This window comes from Eleutherodactylus coqui, chromosome 9 (genome assembly GCF_035609145.1).
Source record: "Eleutherodactylus coqui strain aEleCoq1 chromosome 9, aEleCoq1.hap1, whole genome shotgun sequence".
NCBI lineage: Eukaryota > Metazoa > Chordata > Amphibia > Anura > Eleutherodactylidae > Eleutherodactylus > Eleutherodactylus coqui.
In genome coordinates, this window is record NC_089845.1 from 163085673 (window position 1) to 163110121 (window position 24449).

The 24449-nt window shown below is 46.1% G+C and overlaps 1 protein-coding gene across 1 annotated transcript in view; it reads left to right on the top strand.

The window, feature by feature from the left end:
* The window catches only part of COL22A1 (collagen type XXII alpha 1 chain), a 355966-nt gene that overhangs the window by 209417 nt on the left and 122100 nt on the right, over nt 1-24449 (top strand). The window contains exons 26-29 of the mRNA XM_066578764.1: nt 11870-11923; nt 16149-16202; nt 16491-16544; nt 18400-18444. Coding sequence (XP_066434861.1) covers nt 11870-11923; nt 16149-16202; nt 16491-16544; nt 18400-18444 — 207 coding nt within the window. The remainder of the gene's footprint in view (nt 1-11869; nt 11924-16148; nt 16203-16490; nt 16545-18399; nt 18445-24449) is intronic.

The following is a 24449-nucleotide window of genomic DNA, read 5'->3' on the forward strand; positions in this document are numbered from 1 at the left end:
CTAAAAAGGGGAGGTGTAGTAAAAAGAGATGAATAAAGTGCCCCCCCAGCTGTCCAGTATCAATCAGCTGACGTTCAGGACACTAGAAAAGCGGAGCTGACATCCTTCACCCTTACTAGATAGAGAATAGAAGGGTAGATAGATACCAGAGTGACAGATAAAGATAAGAGATTGATAGATATGCATTGTGATGTGAAAATTGTAGTCTGTCAGTCATTTTGTATAGTTTGTAGAGAGAAGAGTTAATGGTCTTTCCGCATATAGGAAAGCTGAGTGCTGAGCTACCTTTGAAGTAGACTTCAGGAAAGGCTGTTACACTTCTCCCCCAGGGGGTCTTTGATGTCCTACAGCCCCTCTGGAGCCAGAGTCAGCAAATGTTTGTTAGGAAATAAGGAGAGGAAATAGGCTTCACACCTTAGTAGCTCTTTCCCTCCCTTACTGGTCCAAATGGTCGTAACTGACCTGATAACTTTTGGAGGCAAAGTTAACAAAAGAACGTGCCCGTAAGACAAAGGAAAATGTAATTTAGGAATTATGAAAGATCTGTACGTCGCAGCCCGATGACGTGGATATTTTGTGGAACGTTGTATCCCCGCTAATAAGATGCAGGGACTCCCACATTTGCACGACGCTCAGGAACCGAGAATTGCGTATCTCGGATCAGATGCGTCCAAAACTACTCATGCGTGGGCTCAAAACACACGTAAAATCACAACAGGAAACATCATTGTCATATTTTCATGGTGGGTCACACCCACACGGAGTTATGAAGGAAATATGTATTTCAGGGAATTATGTGTCCCAAGATAAGCCAGCCCCTAAGGGGGCTGGAAGGAACTAAAGGGGAGTTACCACCGTGAGGGTTTAAAACTCGCACACAATGTGTGCTCAGTGTCAGCCCCTTGGAGGTCACTATACGTGAGGTCTGGTCCGCAGTTCTGGCGCGACTCCACGCCACAGAATGGTAACTCTCTTCTTTTAATCCCTGTTATTTTACTGTTTGTGATATCATATGTAAGTCTCTTGCCATTTATCTTGTAACATCATTTTCGTATTTTTTTCTGTAAATAAGCACTGCTCTATTCTTTGAGAATTAAACTTTAAATTAATTAGTGAGCCTCGTCCGTGTTAACACGAAACCTTATTCTCCGAAGATTGTATTCAGAAATCGGGTTCCAATTTACCGTAACCAAATTGGTGGTGGCAGCGTTTTGTATGCATATTGTAGAGCTCTGGAGTGCGTTAGAACGGATCAAGTGGTGATTTGAGTTTCCGCTTCGCATGCGTGCAGAAGTCGGAGAACGCTAAATACAAACCAGCCTGTATTCTAACGACTGCCAGCTTGCAATACTGCAGAGTGTTTGAGGACCAGAGGTGGGATCGATAGGTATCGTCCCTTCCCCTCTCTCCTCTTGTCCAGTGAGGGACAAATTGTTAATAAGTGCAGGGCCAGGTGGGTTGCTGTAGAGTTGTGGCTGTGGCTCATGGTCGCTTTTCAGGAGTCTGGAAAGTTGGGTACCAGTCACTCCACAACCTAAGAGCCTTTCCTTCCTCGCCCTCGCCCTGCGTACGTGACAAATTGGTGGCAGCGGTGGGATAACGTTAACACGTTCGTGCCAGGATTAAGCAGTTAGTCCTTGTACGAAAAGAAGCACACAGTCTTTGCGAAGATTGGTGCCCTTCTTACGAGGTTTCACTCAGTGCTTTTGTGTAAGAGACTTACGATATCTCCAGACAGTCCCCTCCCCTTTCTTCTTGTTTTCTATTCTATCTTTTGTTTGGCAAAGCAACTGCGGAGATGGCAACTAGAAGCCAGGCCGCTAAGCTAAAGGGGCCGGTGACCGAGGTGCTGGGAGAAGACGATGTCTCGCACCAAGCCACAGCGAACCCTGATACAGAGATGGGTGACCCCATCGGAGAAGAGGCTATGGGTCGGAATCGAGGAGACCCCAGCAATAGCAGCTCTCAGCAGGACTTTGATTTGCCTACCCGAGAGGCTCTACAACAGCTGAGTGCAAAAGACCCTGAGCGTTACCTGCAATATGTTTTCCAGCTGCAAGAAACTGCCAAGCGAGAACGCCAGGCAGAGCAAGAACGCCAGGCACAGCGAGAAGCCGCAGAGCGAGAAGCCGCAGAACGCCAGGCACAGCGAGAAGCCGCAGAACGCCAAGCTGAGCGTAAGCATCGGCTGCGAATGGCAGAACTCGATGCGCAGATTTTAAGAGCACGGACACGTGGGTCCAACGGCACGAGGAACGTGCAACCCCAACGCGATTTCTTCCCTGTTCTAGAGGAAGACGGAGACCTGGACATTTTCCTGAGGGACTTTGAATGGGTCTGCCACCAGTACCAGCTGCCCACCGAGCAATGGGCCAGGTACTTGACCCCAGGGCTTACGGGCAAGGCCCTGGAGGTGCTTATGGAAGTGCCCCAAGAACAGAATGGTGACTACGAGGTCATCAAAGCAGCCCTGATCCGGAAGTGGACCAAGGGACAACCCATCACCCAGTCTGTGGACCTGGGAGATATCATGCTGAAGGAGCAGTTCCTGGAGACTGGTACGGAGGACATCCGCCAGTGTGTTCAGGTCTGTGACCCCAAAGCTGCAGACAGCTACGTCGCTGACCAGAGACCGAATCTTCAGATATCTGAAACCAGCTGGAGAGAGGGTAAGCAGAACAGTGACTCTGACCAACTCTTACCCCTTTTGCCTAGATCCTCAGGGGGGTCTGCTCCCTCTCCACCCTCCAAGTCTCATAGGGAGACATGCCAATGTTTTTCCTGCAACAAAGTGGGCCACGTCAGCGCCACTTGCCCTGACGTGAAGACAGCCCCCGTCTCCAAGCCTCCTGAGCCTGCCGCAGGTATTATCCGGGCAGGTGGGGGTAGTAGAAAGGTCACTGGCAACTGGCAAACCATCGCTGTAGGAAAGACTGTGACTATGGAGCTGCATGATACTGATGCAGAGAGGACCATCATGCTCACTGAACTGGTGTCCCCCACGGACATGATTCCTGAAAGGACTGTGACTGTGATGGAAATTGGGGACACCCACCCTACCCTGCCTATGATCCGGGTGGATCCCGATATGGGTGCAGGGAGGGATTTGCGGGAGGTGGAGGTATCTGATGACCTGCCTGCCAATGTTTTGCTAAGATCTGATGAAATGCACAAGTATGAAGTCATTGTTGCTATGAATAAAAAGGTTGATGTCATGTGTGTTCCTGCTGAGGTCAGTGACACTCTTGAATGGTGTAGCAGTGACAGCGACGACGCGATGTGCACCACTCTTGAGCTCACTGAACTGACGCAGCCTAATAATGTTGAGATGCCCTGTGACACGGTGGTACTCAGTGATGTCACATCTGTGTGTGATGTCACAGAGGATTCTCCCATATCTCTGGTAATAAGTATGGACAGTGGTCCAAGAAATAACAGCAATGTGAATTGTGCTCGGTCAGAGCCTGCACGTACCATCGCATGGTGTGATGCGGCAGGTGAAAGCCGACCAGTAAACAACGCTGACCCAGAAGTATGCCCAGTTGGATTGAAAGAGGTGGCATTCCCCCAGAATCCAGCTGACATACTGTCTGACCCCAGTGGGGTCCTGTACTTGACATCCCCCCTGGCTGCTCACAGCCAGGAGTTGCATGCCGCTGGGCATTCTGATGCCAGCTTGGGGGTGTTGAGGGACCTTACGAGGGAACCTCTCTCTGTGCCCGATGAAGGTAATATCCATGTGGATCTGCTAGCCACCCCGCTGGTGGACGGATCCATCAGGGACACAGATCACAGCCTGCAGCTTTCTGGGGACCAGCGGTCCCAGCTTCAGGAAGGCCTACTCCCCTTCATGTCTGCTTTCACTAGGAAACCAGGGGTGGCCCAGTTGACAGTTCACCAGGTGAACACTGGAAGCCATCCCCCGGGTAGGCAGTCTGCCTACCAAGTCTCCCCAGAGGTGCAGGCAGATATAAAGTGGGACGATGAGGAGATGTTGCACCTGGACATCTTCCAGAAGCCCCAGAGTGCATGGGCCTCTTCTGTAGTCCGGGAGCCAAAGGAGGACCGGACAACCCGGTTCTGTCTGGACTACAAGTTGAACGTCATCACTGTGTCTGAAGCTTATGCGATGCCCCGCCTCGCTGAGCTGTTGGACTGGCTGGCCAAGGCCCAATACATAACTATCATGGATCTGCGCCAAAGGTTTTGGCAGATACCTGAGACAAAAGAGCATCAGCTACAGTTGGTCAGCTGGACCACCAATTGGGAGTGTTCCTTTTCATCCCTAAAGGCTGCTCTGTCCCAGCAGAGCGGAGTAGAGGTGGGTTTCGTAGGTGATCTGTGGGATCAACCTACTACACCCACTCTAAAAAGGGGAGGTGTAGTAAAAAGAGATGAATAAAGTGCCCCCCCAGCTGTCCAGTATCAATCAGCTGACGTTCAGGACACTAGAAAAGCGGAGCTGACATCCTTCACCCTTACTAGATAGAGAATAGAAGGGTAGATAGATACCAGAGTGACAGATAAAGATAAGAGATTGATAGATATGCATTGTGATGTGAAAATTGTAGTCTGTCAGTCATTTTGTATAGTTTGTAGAGAGAAGAGTTAATGGTCTTTCCGCATATAGGAAAGCTGAGTGCTGAGCTACCTTTGAAGTAGACTTCAGGAAAGGCTGTTACACTTCTCCCCCAGGGGGTCTTTGATGTCCTACAGCCCCTCTGGAGCCAGAGTCAGCAAATGTTTGTTAGGAAATAAGGAGAGGAAATAGGCTTCACACCTTAGTAGCTCTTTCCCTCCCTTACTGGTCCAAATGGTCGTAACTGACCTGATAACTTTTGGAGGCAAAGTTAACAAAAGAACGTGCCCGTAAGACAAAGGAAAATGTAATTTAGGAATTATGAAAGATCTGTACGTCGCAGCCCGATGACGTGGATATTTTGTGGAACGTTGTATCCCCGCTAATAAGATGCAGGGACTCCCACATTTGCACGACGCTCAGGAACCGAGAATTGCGTATCTCGGATCAGATGCGTCCAAAACTACTCATGCGTGGGCTCAAAACACACGTAAAATCACAACAGGAAACATCATTGTCATATTTTCATGGTGGGTCACACCCACACGGAGTTATGAAGGAAATATGTATTTCAGGGAATTATGTGTCCCAAGATAAGCCAGCCCCTAAGGGGGCTGGAAGGAACTAAAGGGGAGTTACCACCGTGAGGGTTTAAAACTCGCACACAATGTGTGCTCAGTGTCAGCCCCTTGGAGGTCACTATACGTGAGGTCTGGTCCGCAGTTCTGGCGCGACTCCACGCCACAGAATGGTAACTCTCTTCTTTTAATCCCTGTTATTTTACTGTTTGTGATATCATATGTAAGTCTCTTGCCATTTATCTTGTAACATCATTTTCGTATTTTTTTCTGTAAATAAGCACTGCTCTATTCTTTGAGAATTAAACTTTAAATTAATTAGTGAGCCTCGTCCGTGTTAACACGAAACCTTATTCTCCGAAGATTGTATTCAGAAATCGGGTTCCAATTTACCGTAACCAAATTGGTGGTGGCAGCGTTTTGTATGCATATTGTAGAGCTCTGGAGTGCGTTAGAACGGATCAAGTGGTGATTTGAGTTTCCGCTTCGCATGCGTGCAGAAGTCGGAGAACGCTAAATACAAACCAGCCTGTATTCTAACGACTGCCAGCTTGCAATACTGCAGAGTGTTTGAGGACCAGAGGTGGGATCGATAGGTATCGTCCCTTCCCCTCTCTCCTCTTGTCCAGTGAGGGACAAATTGTTAATAAGTGCAGGGCCAGGTGGGTTGCTGTAGAGTTGTGGCTGTGGCTCATGGTCGCTTTTCAGGAGTCTGGAAAGTTGGGTACCAGTCACTCCACAACCTAAGAGCCTTTCCTTCCTCGCCCTCGCCCTGCGTACGTGACACCCCCTATGTACAAGAATATAACTACTATAATACTGCCCCTATGTACAAGAAAATAGCTACTATAATACTGCTCACTATGTACAAGAATATAACTACTATAATACTGCTCCCTATGTACAAGAATATAACTACTATAATACTGCCCCCTATGTACAAGAATATAACTACTATAATACTGCCCCCATGTACAAGAATATAACTACTATAATACTGCTGCTATGTACAAGAATATAACTACTATAATACTGCCCCCTATGTACAAGAATATAACTACTATAATACTGCCCCCTATGTACAAGAATATAACTACTATAATACTGCTCCTATGTACAAGAATATAACTACTATAATACTGCCCCCTATGTGCAAGAATATAACTAATATAATACTGCCTCCTATGTACAAGAATATAACTACTATAATACTGCTCCTATGTACAAGAATATAACTACTATAATACTGCTCCTATGTACAAGAATATAACTGCTATAATACTGCCCCCATGTACAAGAATATAACTATTATAATACTGCCCCCATGTACAAGAATATAACTACTATAATACTGCCCTCTATGTACAAGAATACAACTACTATAATACTGCCTCATATGTACAAGAATATAACTACTATAATACTGATCCTATGTACAAGAATATAACTACTATAATACTGCCCCCTATGTACAAGAATATAACTACTATAATACTGCCTCCTATGTACAAGAATATAACTACTATAATACTGTCCCCTATGTACAAGAATATAACTACTATAATACTGCTTCCTATGTACAAGAATATAACTACTATAATACTGCTCCCCTATGTACAAGAATATAACTACTATAATACTGTCCCCTATGTACAAGAATATAACTACTATAATACTGCCTCCTATGTACAAGAATATAACTACTATAATACTGCTGCTATGTACAAGAATATAACTACTATAATACTGCCCCATATGTACAAGAATATAACTAATATAATACTGATCCCTATGTACAAGAATATAACTACTATAATAGTGCCCCCTATGTACAAGAATATAACTACTATAATACTGTCCCCTATGTACAGGAATATAACTACTATAATACTGCCTCCTATGTACAAGAATATACCTACTATAATACGGCTCCTATGTACAAGAATATACCTACTATAATACTGCCCCCTATGTACAAGGATATAACTACTATTATACTGCCTCCTATGTACAATAATATAACTACTATAATACTGCCCCCTATGTACAAGAATAGTACTTCTATAATACTGCCCCTATGTAGAAGAATATAACTACTATAATACTGTCCCATATGTACAAGAATATGCCTACTATAATACTGCCTCCTATATACAAGAAAATAACTACTGTAATACTGCCCCCTATGTACAAGAATATAACTACTATAACACTGCCCCCTATGTACAAGAATATAATTACTATAATACTGCCCCTATGTAGAGGAATATAACTACTATAATACTGTCCCTATGTAGAGGAATATAACTACTATAATACTGCCCCCCATGTACAAGAATATAACTACTATAATACTGCCTCCTATGTACAAGAATATAACTACTATAATACTGCCCCCTATATACAAGAATATAACTACTATTATACTGCCCCCTATGTAGAAGAATATAACTACTATAATACTGTCCCATATGTACAAGAATATGCCTACTATAATACTGCCTCCTATATACAAGAAAATAACTACTGTAATACTGCCCCCTATGTACAAGAATATAACTACTATAACACTGCCCCCTATGTACAAGAATATAATTACTATAATACTGCCCCTATGTAGAGGAATATAACTACTATAATACTGTCCCTATGTAGAGGAATATAACTACTATAATACTGCCCCCCATGTACAAGAATATAACTACTATAATACTGCCTCCTATGTACAAGAATATAACTACTATAATACTGCCCCCTATATACAAGAATATAACTACTATTATACTGCCCCCTATGTATAAGAATATAACTACTATAATACTGTACCCCTATGTACAAGAATATAACTATTATAATACTGCCCCCATGTACAAGAATATAACTATTATAATACTGCCCCCATGTACAAGAATATAACTACTATAATACTACCACTATGCACAAGAATATAACTACTATAATACTGCTGCTATGTACAAGAATATAACTACTATAATACTGCCCCCTATGTACAAGAATATAACTAATATAATACTGCTCCCTATGTACAAGAATATAACTACTATAATACTGCCTCCTATGTACAATAATATAACTACTATAATACTGCCCCCTATGTACAAGAATAGTACTTCTATAATACTGCCCCTATGTAGAAAAATATAACTACTATAATACTGTCCCATATGTACAAGAATATGCCTACTATAATACTGCCTCCTATGTACAAGAATATAACTACTGTAATACTGCCCCCTATGTACAAGAATATAACTACTATAACACTGCCCCCTATGTACAAGAATATAACTACTATAATACTGCCCCCTATGTACAAGAATATAACTACTATTATACTGTCCCATATGTACAAGAATATAACTACTATAATACTGCCCCCCCATGTACAAGAATATAACTACTATAATACTGCTTCCTATGTACAAGAATATAACTACTATAATACTGCCCTCTATGTACATGAATATAACTACTATAATACTGCCCCCAATGTACAGGAATATAACTACTATAATACTGCCCCCTATGTACAAGAATATAACTACTATAATACTGCCCGCTATGTACATGAATATAACTACTATATTACTGCCCCATATGTACAAGAATATAACTACTATATTACTGCCCCCTATGTACAAGAATATAACTACTACATTACTGCCTCCTATGTACAAGAATATAAGTACTATAATACTGTCCCCTATGTACAAGAATATAACTACTATAATACTGCTCCTATGTACAAGAATATAACTATTATAATACTGCCCCCTATGTACAAGAATATAAGTCATATAATGCTGTCCTCTTTGTACAAGACTATAACTACTATAATACTGCCCCATATGTACAAGAATATAACTACTATAATACTGACCCCATGTACAAGAATATAACTATTATAATACTGCCCACTATGTACAAGAATATAACTACTATAATACTGCTCCAACGTACAAGAATATAACTACTATAATATAGCCCGCTATGTACAAGAATATAACTACTATGATTTTGTCCCCTATGTACAAGAATATAACTACTATAATACTGCTCCTATGTGCAAGAATATAACTACTATAATACTGCCCCCTGTGTATAAGAATATAACTACTATAATACTGCCCCCTGTGTATAAGAATATAACTACTATAATACTGCCCCCTGTGTATAAGAATATAACTACTATAATACTGCCCCCTATGTACAAGAATACAACTACGATAATACTGCCCCCCTATGTACAAGAATATAACTACTATAATACTGCTCCTATGTACAAGAATATAACTACTATGATATTGTCCCCTATGTACAAGAATATAACTACTATAATACTGCTCTTATGTGCAAGAATATAACTACTATAATACTGCCACCTATATACAAGAATATAACTATTATAATACTGCCCCCTATGTAGAAGAATATAACTACTATAATACTTCCCCTATGTACAAGAATATAACTACTATAATACTGCCCCATGTGTAAAAGAATATCACTACTATAATACTGCCCCCGATGTACAAGAATATAACTACTATAATACTGCCACCTATATACAAGAATATAGCTATTATAATACTGCCTCCTATGTACAAGAATATAACTACTATAATACTGCCCCCTGTGTATAAGAATATAACTACTATAATACTGCCCCTTATGTACAAGAATATAACTACTATAATACTGCCCCCTATGTACAAGAATATAACTGCTATTATACTGCCCCCTTGTACAAGAATATAACTACTATAATACTGCCCCCTATGTACAAGAATATAACTACTATAATACTGCCCCCTATGTACAAGAATATAACTACTATAATACTGCCTCCTATGTACAGGAATATAACTGCTATAATACTGCCCCCTGTGTATAAGAATATAACCATTATAATACTGCCCCTATGTACAAGAATATAACTACAATAATACTGCCCCCTCTGTACAAGAATATAACTACTATAATACTGCCCTTATATACAAGAATATAACTACTATAATACTGCCCTCTATGTACAAGAATATAGATACTATAATACTACCCTCTATGTACAAGGATATAACTACTATAATACTGCCCCTATATACAAGAATATAACTACTATAATACTGCCCCCTATGTACAAGAATATAACTACTATAATACTGCCCCTATGTACAAGAATATAACTACTATAATACTGCCCCCTGTGTACAAGAATATAGCTACTATAATACTACCCTCTATGTACAAGGATATAACTACTATAATACTGCCCCTATATACAAGAATATAACTACTATAATACTGCTCCTATGTACAAGAATATAACTTCTAATGCAATACATATTTGCATTCCGCTGTATACACTGTATATTACTTGTGTAGAGCTGATTTGCTCCATTGTATTACACAGCTGGTACTAACAGTCTATAGCAGTAGTGGCAAATCTATGTCACGCATGCCAGAGGCTGCACGCAGAGCCCTCTCTTCTGGCACACGCTGGTGTCTGCTTACCAAGGTAGTGAATACCGGCCTGGGTACCTTAGCTCAGCAGCCGGTATTCACTGAACGGTGCTGATAGTGGCGCTGATCCCTGGCGCACACTGTGACGTCAGTATGCACCCGGGATCCTTCTCCCCTGATGTCTCCTCTTTGGTTTTGCGAGAGCCTAGGGGAGGAGGCGTCCGGGTGCATTGACTGATTTCTGCAGCAACGCCAAGCAAAGGAGCAGCGGTGCTTCAACAAGGAGGAGGAAGTAAGTATATGGGTCTTAGGGGGGCGCTATTACTACTTTGGCTGACATAGGGGATACTATTAGTACTAGGCCGCTGTGGGGGTCACTAGTACTACTGGGGCTGCTGGGGGGGTCACTAGTACTACTGCGGGTGCTGGGGGGGTCACTAGTGCTACTGGGACAGCTTTGGGGGTCACTAGTTTTACTGCCGACACTGTGGGCGTCACTAGTACTACTGGGGCCGCTTTGGGAGTCACTTTTATTACTGAGGCTACTGTGGGAAGGTCACTATTACTACTGGGGTATGTTTACACTTTGCGGAAATGCTGCAGAATTTCCATGGAGAGTTCTGCTGAGGACGTTCTGCAGCATTTCTGCATCCAAAAAGCAGTGAAAATCTGCACGCTGTCTATTTTGAAACAGCCCTTTTTTATAACAGAGGTAAAATCATACGTTCTGATAAGCCCCGCCCCCTGACGTGTTGGCACTTTGCGATAAATAAGAGGGGTTTGTGTTTCAGTTTGGGCACTTCGTCTCTAAAATGTTCCCCATCACTGGTCTATATTATATAATATCTCATGGCATGGATCGGGGATTGGTCACATGAAGGATAAGTTACTGGTCCGGTCAGTGAGATGCGTTGGTGTAGTATATAATCTCTCTGGTCTCCCGTGACCCGGGGCCGCATGGAGGGACAACAGTACGGTTGTGTCAGGACCCCTCCGCTCACCGGTGACTCACTCATTAGATGATACATCACTCTTGTAGACGTTCTCCCTGGAGTGTGTGGGTTTTAATGAATCCATCGTTAATCTATAGCCCCTCCCCCATACTCCTAACCATTTAATAAGTTGACATGAGATAATTATTGTGGTACGAGTCACGGATGACAGAGTGATGTTTGTGTTGCAGCTCTGATCTCACTCATTTTTCTCCATCATTTTTGTTTTTTTGTAGGGATTGCCGGGTGAATTAGGATTTCCTGGAAGAGTCGGACAGGTCGGACCCCCAGTAAGTGCGCAGCAAAACGGATGACTTTGGAGTCTTTACGGAGTTCCATCATATATTGATCTCTTGCACTGCTTACTGCCTACTGGGTTTGTATGTTCCTGCATCCCAACATACTTCCCATCTTACTACGGATACCGCAGTGCTTAACTAATAACCTCAACCACATGACCATATGATACCGACCACAGCGTGGTGCTCACAAACTAGTATCCTACATAGGGCAAGTGTAGTATAATAGCCATAGTGTAGTGTGTATACAATAGTTATAGAGCACACAGTATATAATAATATTAATAGTAGTGCATATACTGTGTAAAACACTCTTTGTAAAAAAAACACTCTCGCCCCCCAGAAGAAGTTGTTGTTTTGCTGCAGAACCCGGCATGCGGTTCCATCTACGGCAGATCTGTAAATGATGACAGTTGTGGTGATTAGATGAACAGTCTTGTCACCGGAAGCACTAAAAGTGGTTCCCCCTTGGCCTATAAGAGGCTCTCGGAGGCTCTTTGTGTGTAGTGACCTCTTCTTCCGCTTGTGTAGAGCTTGTTGACCACTAGACACCTCTATGACTCAAAGAAGAGATGTCACCCCGTTACCAGAGTCTGAGAGGGGCGCATTATTGGGATGGGGGAAGCTGGATGGTCGTATCGATGAAATGTCCCCCATCGGGCCATTCTGACCAGACTGTTATGAGGTGTTGGGACCAGTGGATGAGGGCACACAAGGTGACCGGGCTCAGGACGCCCCCTACAGACCACCAGTAGAGAGGAGCGTCTGACCAGACTGTTAGGGGGTGTAAACTCTCTGTAGAAATTTGTAAGACCAATTGGGCGCTGTACTTCCTTCAAACTTTTTGGAATGGGCCAATCCAGGACGGCTTTAATCTTGTGGGATCCATACTTAAGCCCTCTGGGGAGATAATGTCTCCCAAGAATTGTATTTGGGTCTGTTCGAACATTTCTCTAACTTGATGTAGAGGTTATTCCTTTGAAGTTGTTCCAAGACCACCCGAACGTGTCCGCGATGTTCCTCCAAATTGTCAGAGAATATTAGGAGTTCATCGAGATATGCTACTACGAATTGATCCAATAGGCCTCGGAACACATCGTGGATAAAGTGCTGGAGGGTAGCAGGAGCATTGCAAAGACCCAGCAGCATCACTAGGCATTCAAAGTGTCCATATCTTGTCTTCCACTCATCTCCAGGCCAGATCCACACCAGGTTATATGCTCCTCTGAGGTCCAGTTTCGTAAAGACCTTGGCTGCCCGAAGCCTCTTCTGCAGTTGTGGGATTTATGGGAGAGGGTAGCGATTCTTAATGGTGATCTTGTTTAGTTTCCGGTAGTCGATGCACGGCTGAAGAGTCAAATCCTTCTTTTTAACAAAGAAAATGGGTGCTCCTGCCGGAGAGGAAGAAGGCCGAATGAAGCCTTTTTCTAGATTTTCATCCAGATGTTCCCAAAGGGCCCCTAGCTCTGGTTCTGTGAGGTTAAAGATACACCTAAAAGAATAGAGGAACCAGGGAGCAGCTCAATAGGATAGTCGTATGGCCGGTGAGGGCTTGCTTGGAGAGTTCAGGGCATAATGTCCTGAGCTCCCACAATGGAGGCACAAATTTTCAGCCGGCACCTTTCCTTTTCCGTGACAGAGAAAGGTCTGCGGATGACATCTACATGCATGTGTTCGGGAGCAGCTTCAGTCCTTGGCTGGGGATTAAACGTGGGTTAACTGAAAGAGTACGGAGTGCTGGTGCCTGAACCCCGCAATCTCTCCCTTCACTGCTCAAAAAGTCTCTGGTCAATCCAGATGCATAACTGAATGAAGTCTTCCAGGTTATCGGGAGTCTCCACTCTGGCAAGTTTGTCTTTTACCCACTCAGATAATCCCCGGCGAAATTGGCTCTATTATGCAGCAGGATTCCATGTGGTATCATTGGCCCAGCGCCAAAACTCTGCTGTAAATTCTGCAACAGAAAGTCGCCCTTGTCGTAGGCTCTGTAACCTCCCTTCAGCCGTGGCACAGCAGTTTGGATTATCAAAGACTTGACCCATAGTGGCCGTGAAGGCATTGATGCTGTAGAGGAGATTACTGTTGGTCTCTACGTATGGCGAGGCCCAGGCAAGCGCCTCATCAGTGAGGAGGTTAATGATAGAGTACCTTTTTTCGGTCACTGGTGAACAATGTTGGCTGCATTTGAAAGTGAATCCGGCATTGATTGAGGAAGCCTCTATACTGATGGCCATCCCCGCCAAACTTTGTGGGCAGTGCCATGCGGGTATCAAAGCCTGAGTGATGCAAGTCCAAAAGTTGCTTCTGTAAACCGATGATTTCCTTCTGTTGATCTAGCACCAGTGTCTGTAATCCAGCAAACGTCTCTTGGTAAGAGGCGCAAAATTCCTGAAGCTCTGTAACTTGCTTCTGCAGGGCGTTCACTACAGGCTCCATGTTCGGGCGTGATTATCTTGTTGTATCTTACCGATGCTGGATTGGAATCGCAAGTGTAGTAACCAAGTTGGTCACTGGAGAGTAGTCAGAATAGTCGGGAGTCGTTATCGGGAAGTCACGGTATGCGGTACAAATGCATGAGATGGAAGCGTAGTCAATGGAAGCCAAAGGTCAGCAGCAGGAAGTATCGATATGCAGTAGAGGAGCAGGAGTACCAAGAGCTTGATCAAAGTGGTGGAACACAATAATCATCCATTGAGAGAGTGGCAAAGGCAGGGTCAGGAACAGGAGGCAGGGGCTAGATGACTGGGGTCAGTGAACAAGGCTGAGGCATATGCAGGGAAAGTGCCCAGAAGCTGGATAGCTCAACAAGAAGGATCAGTGCTTGCAGTGCAAGAGGTTCCCGGTTCATGTCCTAACACACATCTTAGAGGCAGTACAACAGGGTACTAGAGCATCCAAGCTATAGGTGGTACAAGAGGGTACTAGAGCCTCCATGCCTGCCCATATCACATATGGTATCCAAGCTAGAGGTGGTACAACAGGGTACTAGAACCTCCCTACGAGGGGTTGGTTTTGCACCATAAAATCTCCTTCTGTAATCACTTATACCAATGTTGCAATCACAGAGAAAGTTTCATCCATACAACATCTTCTAGTGGAGCTATGTTACTTACAATGAGAGAGAGAGTGTGTGTGTGTATATATATATATATATATATATATATACACAGTGATACCTTGGGTTAAGAGTGCCTCAGCTTACAAGCTTTTTGACTTTAGAGCCGGCTCTCTTCTGAATTTTTGATCTGATTTAAGAGCAAAAACTTGGGTTAAGAGCCTTGTTCCCAATGGGGCCGCTGCTGCTGCCGATGGCCCCGTTGAAAGCAATGGCCTGCTGGCAATCCCTGCAGAGATTTTTGGGGAAGGGCTTTAAATACAAGCCCTTTTTAATCCCCGCCTGCTGAAAAGCTTTAGAGCAGTGCAGGGAAAACAAGCGGCAGCTAGGCGTGCCTGAGCCCCGGCAGACAGGTGAGTGTTAGAGATGAGCGAGCATACTCGCTAAGGCTAACTACTCGAGCGAGTAGTTCGCAACTCACCTGTCACCCGCACCGGCAGCCGAATCTTTAGACCCGAGCAGGCAGGTACTCGAATAAGGCACTACTCGCTCGAGTAGTTAGCCTTAGCGAGTATACTCGCTCATCTCTAGTGAGTATATATATTTTTTATTTTTCTACTACAGGTAGGGATGATTTTCAGGGAAGGGCTTATATTTAAAGCCCTTCCCTGAGAATCATTGCAGGGGTTGACGGCCACCCCCATTGAAATAAGTGGGAGAGCTTCGCGATCCGTAACGGATTAATGGCTTTTCCATTCATTTCAATAGGGAAAATTGATGTGACTTGCTAGTGTTTTGGGTTGAGAGCTCCGTCACGGGATGAATTAAACTCTTAACCCAAGGCACCACTAATTATATATATATATATATATATATATATATATATATATATATATATATATATATATATATATATATATAATATATATATAATCTCCAGGGAAGGAATGTTACTGACAACGAGTAATAACAGTAATAATAATAATAATAAGTAATAATGTATATTGTAATAGCACAACTGTCCACTAGATGGATCACTGATGAAATGGAAGATTCCTAGGCGTAATTAGGATCAATTATATGCAGTAATCCTTATATACAGTATATCCGTTATTATATCCTGTGTACGGCCAGTCTCTACATTAACTATATATTTATTAGGGACCAACTGGAAAACAAGGAAAAGACGGCGTGGATGGAAAACCTGGACCAAAGGTAAAATGTATATGATCTGCTGGATATAAGGGTATTGTGTGAGGTCCTGTATATAGGGTGGTCTATGGATGGGGTAGATGAGGCTCCCGTATACAAGGCGGTCTATGAATCAGGTTGATGAGGTCCTGTATACCGGATGGGGTAGATGAGGTCCTGTATACAGGGAGGCTCCTGTATACTGGGTGGTCTATGGATGGAGTAGATGAGGCTCCTCTATACCGGGTGGGTTGCAAGACTTTCATGTATGGACGATGTCACTTGTCTCCACTGACGTCTCTCTCATTGTAGGGGGAGCCCGGAGAACGTGGCTTACATGGAGCTCCGGGACTGAACGGTCCGAAGGTGAGTTTTAAGCAACAAGAGCACTTAGATTTCTCCTTGGAGGTTTCTGCAGACAATAACCCTTTGTCTTCTGACCCGCGGCCCTCGAGCTGCAACTCTCAACAAGGTCCCATCCCCAAATTATTGATAATAAGTCTAGTATTACTCTAAATGATAGTCATGTAATGACCAGATTATACCACCGTGCAAGAAAGGAGTGACGCTGCAGTACTTGTCCTTATACTACCGTCCTATAGTGTAAGGTGCTTACTACATCTCAGTAATATTACCACAACGTGTCCAGTTATTACCACCATATCATTTCCATAGTTACTAACACCATCTCCTTGACTTGTAATACCCCTGTACTGTTATCATCATTACCACCATGCCCTAATTGCATAGTACCCCTGTACCGTGACTATTATTACTGCCATACCTTGAGTGAATCCCCACCGTACACTGACCATTAATGCCGCAAACATACCAAAACTGAATAATACCGCCATACTGTGGCCACTATTATTACCATACCCTGACTGAATAATACCGCCACACCGTGACCACTATTATTACCACCATACTCTGACTGAATAATACCGCCATACTGTGGCCACTATTATTACCACCATACTCTGACTGAATAATACCGCCATACTGTGGCCACTATTATTACCACACCCTGACTGAATAATACACGATGACCATTGTTACCATCATACCCTTACTGACTACCGTGTAATACTACTATATGCTGTCTGCTAAATACTGCCATAACATCTACCATCACCACGACAGAATGTCATCATACAGCGACTGAATATTACCATCAGACAAGTAAATACCGCACTGACGGGGCGCAGACATTGGAATAAACAATGAACTCCGATGACTGGCAGCTGACGGCTTATGAGGCTGCAGTCGTTCCCTTTTCTCATCTTTCCCCATCTGGGCCCAGACGGGTTGGGAAGCCTCTTGCTGTTGTTTCATGGCTGCTTCCCTGCTAATGTTCAGTGACACTTACAGATCCTGAACACTTGGGGCAGCAGACTAAATATCTGGGTCATGTACCCCTGGTGCTGGGCAAGTGACAGCAACTGGCACAACTGGGCAGGAGCCAGAGCCCACTGTGCCTGGGGGAAGCCCACTCAGGGGTGGGGTTGATTTTTTTTCTTTTATATCAATTGTGTCTGTCTTTAAGATGTGGATACAATTCCCTATTACAGCAACCTGACGACCCTTCTGTAACAGGAGACCTGGTGGGGGCCTATAAATGACTCAGAGAGCATAGTGGCTCCTTATTAATTACTCAGGGGGCACAGTGGGACCCATAAATGACTTGGGGTAGATTGTGTCCCCTATGAATGACTTGGGGCACAGTATGGCCTTATTAATTACTTGGGGCCTATAAATAACTCAGGAGGCACAGGGGGGCCTATAAATGACTTGGGAGGCACATTATAAATGACTCTAGGCACTTTGTAGCTTTAGTAATTACACAGGGAGCACAGTGGGGCCTACAGTATAAATGACTCAGGGGGCACGGGGTGGGGGGGGGGGCGTATAAATTACTAAGGGGGCAGAATGGAGCTTATAAATTATTAGGAGGGCCCACGGTGACTCTATCGCCCAATGGTCCATGTAAACCTGAAGCCGACCATGGTGCCTGGGCCTAATAATTCCTCCTAGAGTACAGTAACTAATGTGTCCGTGCATTAGTCTGTAATATATATGACCACAAGGTGGCAGCAGATGCTTATTTGTTATAGTTGTGGGAATTAGACAATGTAACAAGTTGTTATTGTTGTCATTATTATTTTCCTTGTGTAATTAGCATTTGATTGATAACATTTGATATGCTCGCCCGGTCTCACAGGGGCAGCCTGGTGAGCGAGGACTGTCTGGTCGGCATGGAGAAAAGGTAAGAGAGTTTATGAATTTACTGGATACATTTCTATTACTATTATTATATTGTATTGCCGGCTCCATTGAATTCAATGGGCGAACATCATTCTTCTCTGCCACAGCTGTTACAGCTGTGGCAGAGGGGAACGATCTTTAGTATGTGTTCTCAATGGGGTCGGCGCTGCTGCCGCTGGCCCCATTGAGCGCATATATAGAGCACAGAGATTCGGAGAACGCAGATAGGCGCGTTCTGCGAATAGTTGTGTCCTATAATTTATCGCACATCTGCATAAAAAACGGACATGTGCCTGCTCCCATTGGGATGCATTGGGTCTATAGATCTGCAGATCGGACCAAAAACCGCTTGTGTGACCGAGCCCTAAGAATGCAGCAGAATCAATAAAGTTATACGGTGGATCACTCTTCAAGAGATCTTAGAAGCTGAGATGAATTCTGACGTGGCAGATCTGTTTCAGAGATTTCTGAGCCCGGTGCCGTTCACTGTTCTGAGTTGCGTACAACCCCTGTGACGGCAGCCGTGTTGATGGCTATCCAGCTTCAAAAGTTTCATATTCAGTGTAACTCAGAAATGTCAACATTAGAGATGAGCGAGCACGAAAATGCTCGGGTGCTCGTTACTCGGGACGAAATTATCGCGATGCTCGAGGGTTCGTTTCGAGTAACGAACCCCATTGAAGTCAATGGGCGACTCGAGCATTTTTGTATATCGCCGATGCTCGCTAAAGTTTTCATTTGTGAAAATCTGGGCAATTCAAGAAAGTGATGGGAACGACACAGAAACGGATAGGGCAGGCGAGGGGCTACATGTTGGGCTGCATCTCAAGTTCCCAGGTCCCACTATTAAGCCACAATAGCGGCAAGAGTGCCCCCCCCTCCCAACAATTTTTACTTCTGAAAAGCCCTCATTAGCATGGCATACCTTAGCTAAGCACCACACTACCTCCAACAAAGCACAATCACTGCCTGCATGACACTCCGCTGCCACTTCTCCTGGGTTACATGCTGCCCCTTCCCCCTGCACGACCCAGTGTCCACAGCACACACCAAAGTGTCCCTGCGCAGCCTTCAGCTGCCCTCATGCCACACCACCCTCATGTCTATTTATAAGTGCATCTGCCATGAGGAGGAACCGCAGACACACACTGCAGACGGTTGGCACGGCTAGTCAGCGACCCTCTTTAAACGGGGCGGGGCGATAGCCCACAATGCTGTACAGAAACAATGAGAAATATAATCCTGTGCCGCCGCCATCAGGAGCTGCACACGTGGGCATAGCAATGGGGAACCTATGTGCCACACACTATTCATTCTGTCAAGGTGTCTGCATGCCCCAGTCAGATCGCGGTTTTTTATAAATAGTCACAGGCAGGTACAACTCCGCAATGGGAATTCCGTGTGCACCCACAGCATGGGTGGGTGCCAGGAAGCCACCGGCGGTACATAAATATATCCCATTGCATTGCCCATCACAGCTGAGGTAGTAATGTCATGTTTAATGCAGGTGGGCTTCGGCCCATACTGCATGTCCCAGTCAGACTGTGGTTCTCTAGAAGTGGACACATGCAGTTACAACTCCGTGTGGACCCACAGCATGGGTGGCTCCCTGGAACCCACCGGCGGTACATAAATATATCCCATTGCATTGCCCATCACAGCTGAGGTAATGTCATGTTAAATGCAGGTGGGCTTAGGCCTACACTGCATGCCCCAGTCTGACTGGGGTTCTTTAGAAGTGGACACATGTAGTTACAACTCCGTGTGGACCGACAGCATGGGTGGGTGCCAGGAACCCATCGACGGTACATAAATATATCCCATTGCAGTGCCCAGCACAGCTGATGTAACGTCAGCTTTAATGCAGGTAGGCAAAAAATTAATTGGATTACACTGTAGGCGAGGGCCCCAAAAAATTGGTGTACCAACAGTACTAATGCACCTGAGAAAAATTGCCCATGGCCAACCAAGAGGGCAGGTGAAACCCATTAATCGCTTTGGTTAATGTGGCTTAATTTGTAACTAGGCCTGGAGGCAGCCCAGTTAAAATAAAAATTGGTTCAGGTGAAAGTTTCAACGCTTTAATGAGCATTGAAACGTATAAAAATTGTTTACAAAAATTATATGACTGAGCCTTGTGGGCCTAAGAAAAATTGCGCGTTCGGCGTGATTATGTGAGGTTTCAGGAGGAGGAGCAGGAGGAGGAGGATGAATATTATACACAGATTGATGAAGCTAAAAGGTCCACGTTTTTGATTGTGATAGAGAACGATGCTTCCATCCGCGGGTGCAGCCTACGTATTGTTTAGGTATCGCTGCTGTCCGCTGGTGGAGACGAGAAGTCTGGGAAATCCAGGCTTTGTTCATCTTGATGAGTGTTAGCCTGTCGGCACTGTCAGTTGACAGGCGGGTACGCTTATCTGTGATGATTCTCCCAGCCGCACTAAACACCCTCTCTGACAAGACGCTAGCCGCAGGACAAGCAAGCACCTCCAGGGCATACAGCGCGAGTTCAGGCCACGTGTCCAGCTTCGACACCCAGTAGTTGTAGGGGGCAGAGGCGTCACGGAGGACGGTCGTGCGATCGGCTACGTACTCCCTCACCATCCTTTTACAGTGCTCCCGCCAACTCAGCCGTGACTGGGGAGCAGTGACACAGTCTTGCTGGGGAGCCAGAAAACTGTCAAAGGCCTTAGAGAGTGTTCCCCTGCCTGTGCTGTACATGCTGCCTGATCTCTGCGCCTCCCCTGCTACCTGGCCCTCGGAACTGCGCCTTCGGCCACTAGCGCTGTCGGATGGGAATTTTACCATCAGTTTGTCCGCCAGGGTCCTGTGGTATAGCATCACTCTCGAACCCCTTTCCTCTTCGGGTATGAGAGTGGAAAGGTTCTCCTTATACCGTGGGTCGAGCAGTGTGTACACCCAGTAATCCGTAGTGGCCAGAATGCGTGTAACGCGAGGGTCACGAGAAAGGCATCCTAACATGAAGTCAGCCATGTGTGCCAGGGTACCTGTACGCAACACATGGCAGTCCGCACTAGGAAGATCACTTTCAGGATCCTCCTCCTCCTCCTCCTCAGGCCATACACGCTGAAAGGATGACAGGCAAGCAGCATGGGTACCCTCAGCATTGGCCCAAGCTGTCTCTTCCCCCTCCTCCTCATCCTCCTCATGCTCCTCCTCCTCCTCCTCAATGCGCTGAGATATAGACAGGAGGGTGCTCTGACTATCCAGCGACATACTGTCTTCCCCCGCCTCCGTTTCCGAGTGCAAAGCGTCTGCCTTTATGCTTTGCAGGGAACTTCTCAAGAGGCATAGCAGAGGAATGGTGACGCTAATGATTGCAGCATCGCCGCTCACCATCTGGGTAGACTCCTCAAAGTTTCCAAGGACCTGGCAGATGTCTGCCAACCAGGCCCACTCTTCTGCGCCGCCCATGTTGGAGTTGGTATTCCACTATAGCTCTACGCTGCTCATAGAGCCTGGCCAACATGTGGAGCATAGAGTTCCACCGTGTGGGCACGTCGCACAGCAGTCGGTGCACTGGCAGATGAAACCGATGTTGCAGGGTGCGCAGGGTGGCAGCGTCTGTGTGGGACTTGCGGAAATGTGCGTAGAGCTGGCGCACCTTTCCGAGCAGGTCTGACAAGCGTGGGTAGCTTTTCAGAAAGCGCTGAACCACCAAATTAAAGACGTGGGCCAGGCATGGCACGTGCGTGAGGCTGCCGAGCTGCAGAGCCGCCACCAGGTTACGGCCGTTGTCACACACGACCATGCCCGGTTGGAGGCTCAGCGGCGCAAGCCAGCGGTCGGTCTGCTCTGTCAGACCCTGCAGCAGTTCGTGGGCCGTGTGCCTCTTCTCTCCTAAGCTGAGTAGTTTCAGCACGGCCTGCTGACGCTTGCCCACCGCTGTACTGCCACACCGCGCGACACCGACTGCTGGCGACGTGCTGCTGACACATCTTGATTGCGAGACAGAGGTTGCGTTGGAGGAGGAGGAGGAGGGTGGTTTAGTGGAGGAAGCATACACCGCCGCAGATACCACCACCGAGCTGGGGTCCGCAATTCTGGGGGTGGGTAGGACGTGAGCGGTCCCAGGCTCTGAATCTGTCCCAGCCTCCACTAAATTCACCCAATGGGCCGTCAGGGAGATATAGTGGCCCTGCCCGCCTGTGCTTGTCCACGTGTCCGTTGTTAAGTGGACCGTGGCAGTAACCGCGTTGGTGAGGGCGCGTACAATGTTGCGGGAGACGTGGTCGTGCAGGGCTGGGACGGCACATCGGGAAAAGTAGTGGCGACTGGGAACTGAGTAGCGTGGGGCCGCCGCCACCATCATACCTTTGAAATTTGGCTATGTGCACGTTTAACGCTTGAGCGAGCGGGTGCGTGGCGGCGTACTTGCGCTTGCGCTCCAACACTTGCGCCAACGACGGCTGGATGCTGCGCTGAGAGACATTGGTGGATGGGGCCGAGCACAGCAGAGGTGAGGGTGTGGGTGCAGGCTAGGAGACGGTAGTGCCTGTGTCCTGAGAGGGGGGTTGGATCTCAGTGGCAGGTTGGGGCACAGGGGGAGAGGCAGCGGTGCAAACCGGAGGCGGTGAACGGCCTTCGTCCCACCTTGTGGGGTGCTTGGCCATCATATGTCTGCGCATGCTGGTGGTGGTGGGGCTGGTGGTGGTGGCTCCCCGGCTAATCTTGGTGCGACAAAGGTTGCACACCACTGTTTGTCGGTCGTCTGCACTCTCAGTGAAAAACTGCCAGACCTTTGAGCACCTCGGCCTCTGCAGGGTGGCATGGCGCGAGGGGGCGCTTTGCGAAACAGTTGGTGGATTATTCGGTCTGGCCCTGCCTCTACCCCTGGCCACCGCACTGCCTCTTCCAACCTGCCCTGCTGCTGCACTTGCCTCCCCCTCTGAAGACCTGTCCTCAGTAGGCGTAGCAAACCAGGTGGGGTCAGTCACCTCATCGTCCTGCTGCTCTTCCTCCGAATCCTCTGTGCGCTCCTCCCTCGGACTTACTCCAATTACTACTACCTGAGTGATAGACAACTGTGTCTCATCGTCATCGTCCTCCTCACCCACTGAAAGCTCTTAAGACAGTTGCCGGAAGTCCCCAGCCTCATCCCCCAGACCCCGGGAACTTTCCAAAGGTTGGGCATCGGTCACAACAAACTCCTCCAGTGGGAGAGGAACCATTGCTGGCCATTCTGGGCAGGGGCCCGGGAACAGTTCCTGGGAGTCTGCCTGCTCCTCAGAATGTGTCATTGTAATGGAGTGAGGAGGCTGGGAGGAAGGAGGAGCAGCAGCCAGAGGATTCAGAGTTGCAGCAGTGGACGGCGCAGAACTCTGGGTGGTCGATAGATTGCTGGATGCACTTTCTGCCATCCACGACAGGACCTGCTCACACTGCTCATTTTCTAATAAAGGTCTACCGCGTGGACCCATTAATTGTGAGAAGAATGTGTGGACGCCAGAAACGTGCTTCTCTCCTAATCCCGCAGTAGTCGGCTGCGATACACCTGGATCAGGAGCTCGCCCTGTGCCCACACCCTGACTTGGGCCTCCGCGTCCTCGCCCGCGTCCACGTCCTCTAGGCCTACCCCTACCCTTCAGCATGCTGTATTACCAGTAGTGCAGAAACAGAACGCTGTAATTAAATGTGCCGCTTATTGGCCTGTGGTTGGAGGCTGACTTCCCTTATGGAACGCACAGCAGAGCCAGGAAACAATTTTGCGCACGCCTGTAGTGTATCGTAGGTGCATATGACTGAGCTAGTGGAATTCACAGCGCAGAAGCAGTCAAGTGGCCAAAGGCCAGTAGTAGGCCTTAAAGGGGTTGTCCCGAGGCAGCAAGTGGGTCTATACACTTCTGTATGGCCATATTAATGCACTTTGTAATATACATTGTGCATTAATTATGAGCCATACAGAAGTTATAAAAAGTTTTTTACTTACCTGCTCCGTTGCTAGCGTCCTCGTCTCCATGGTGCCGACTAATTTTTGGCCTC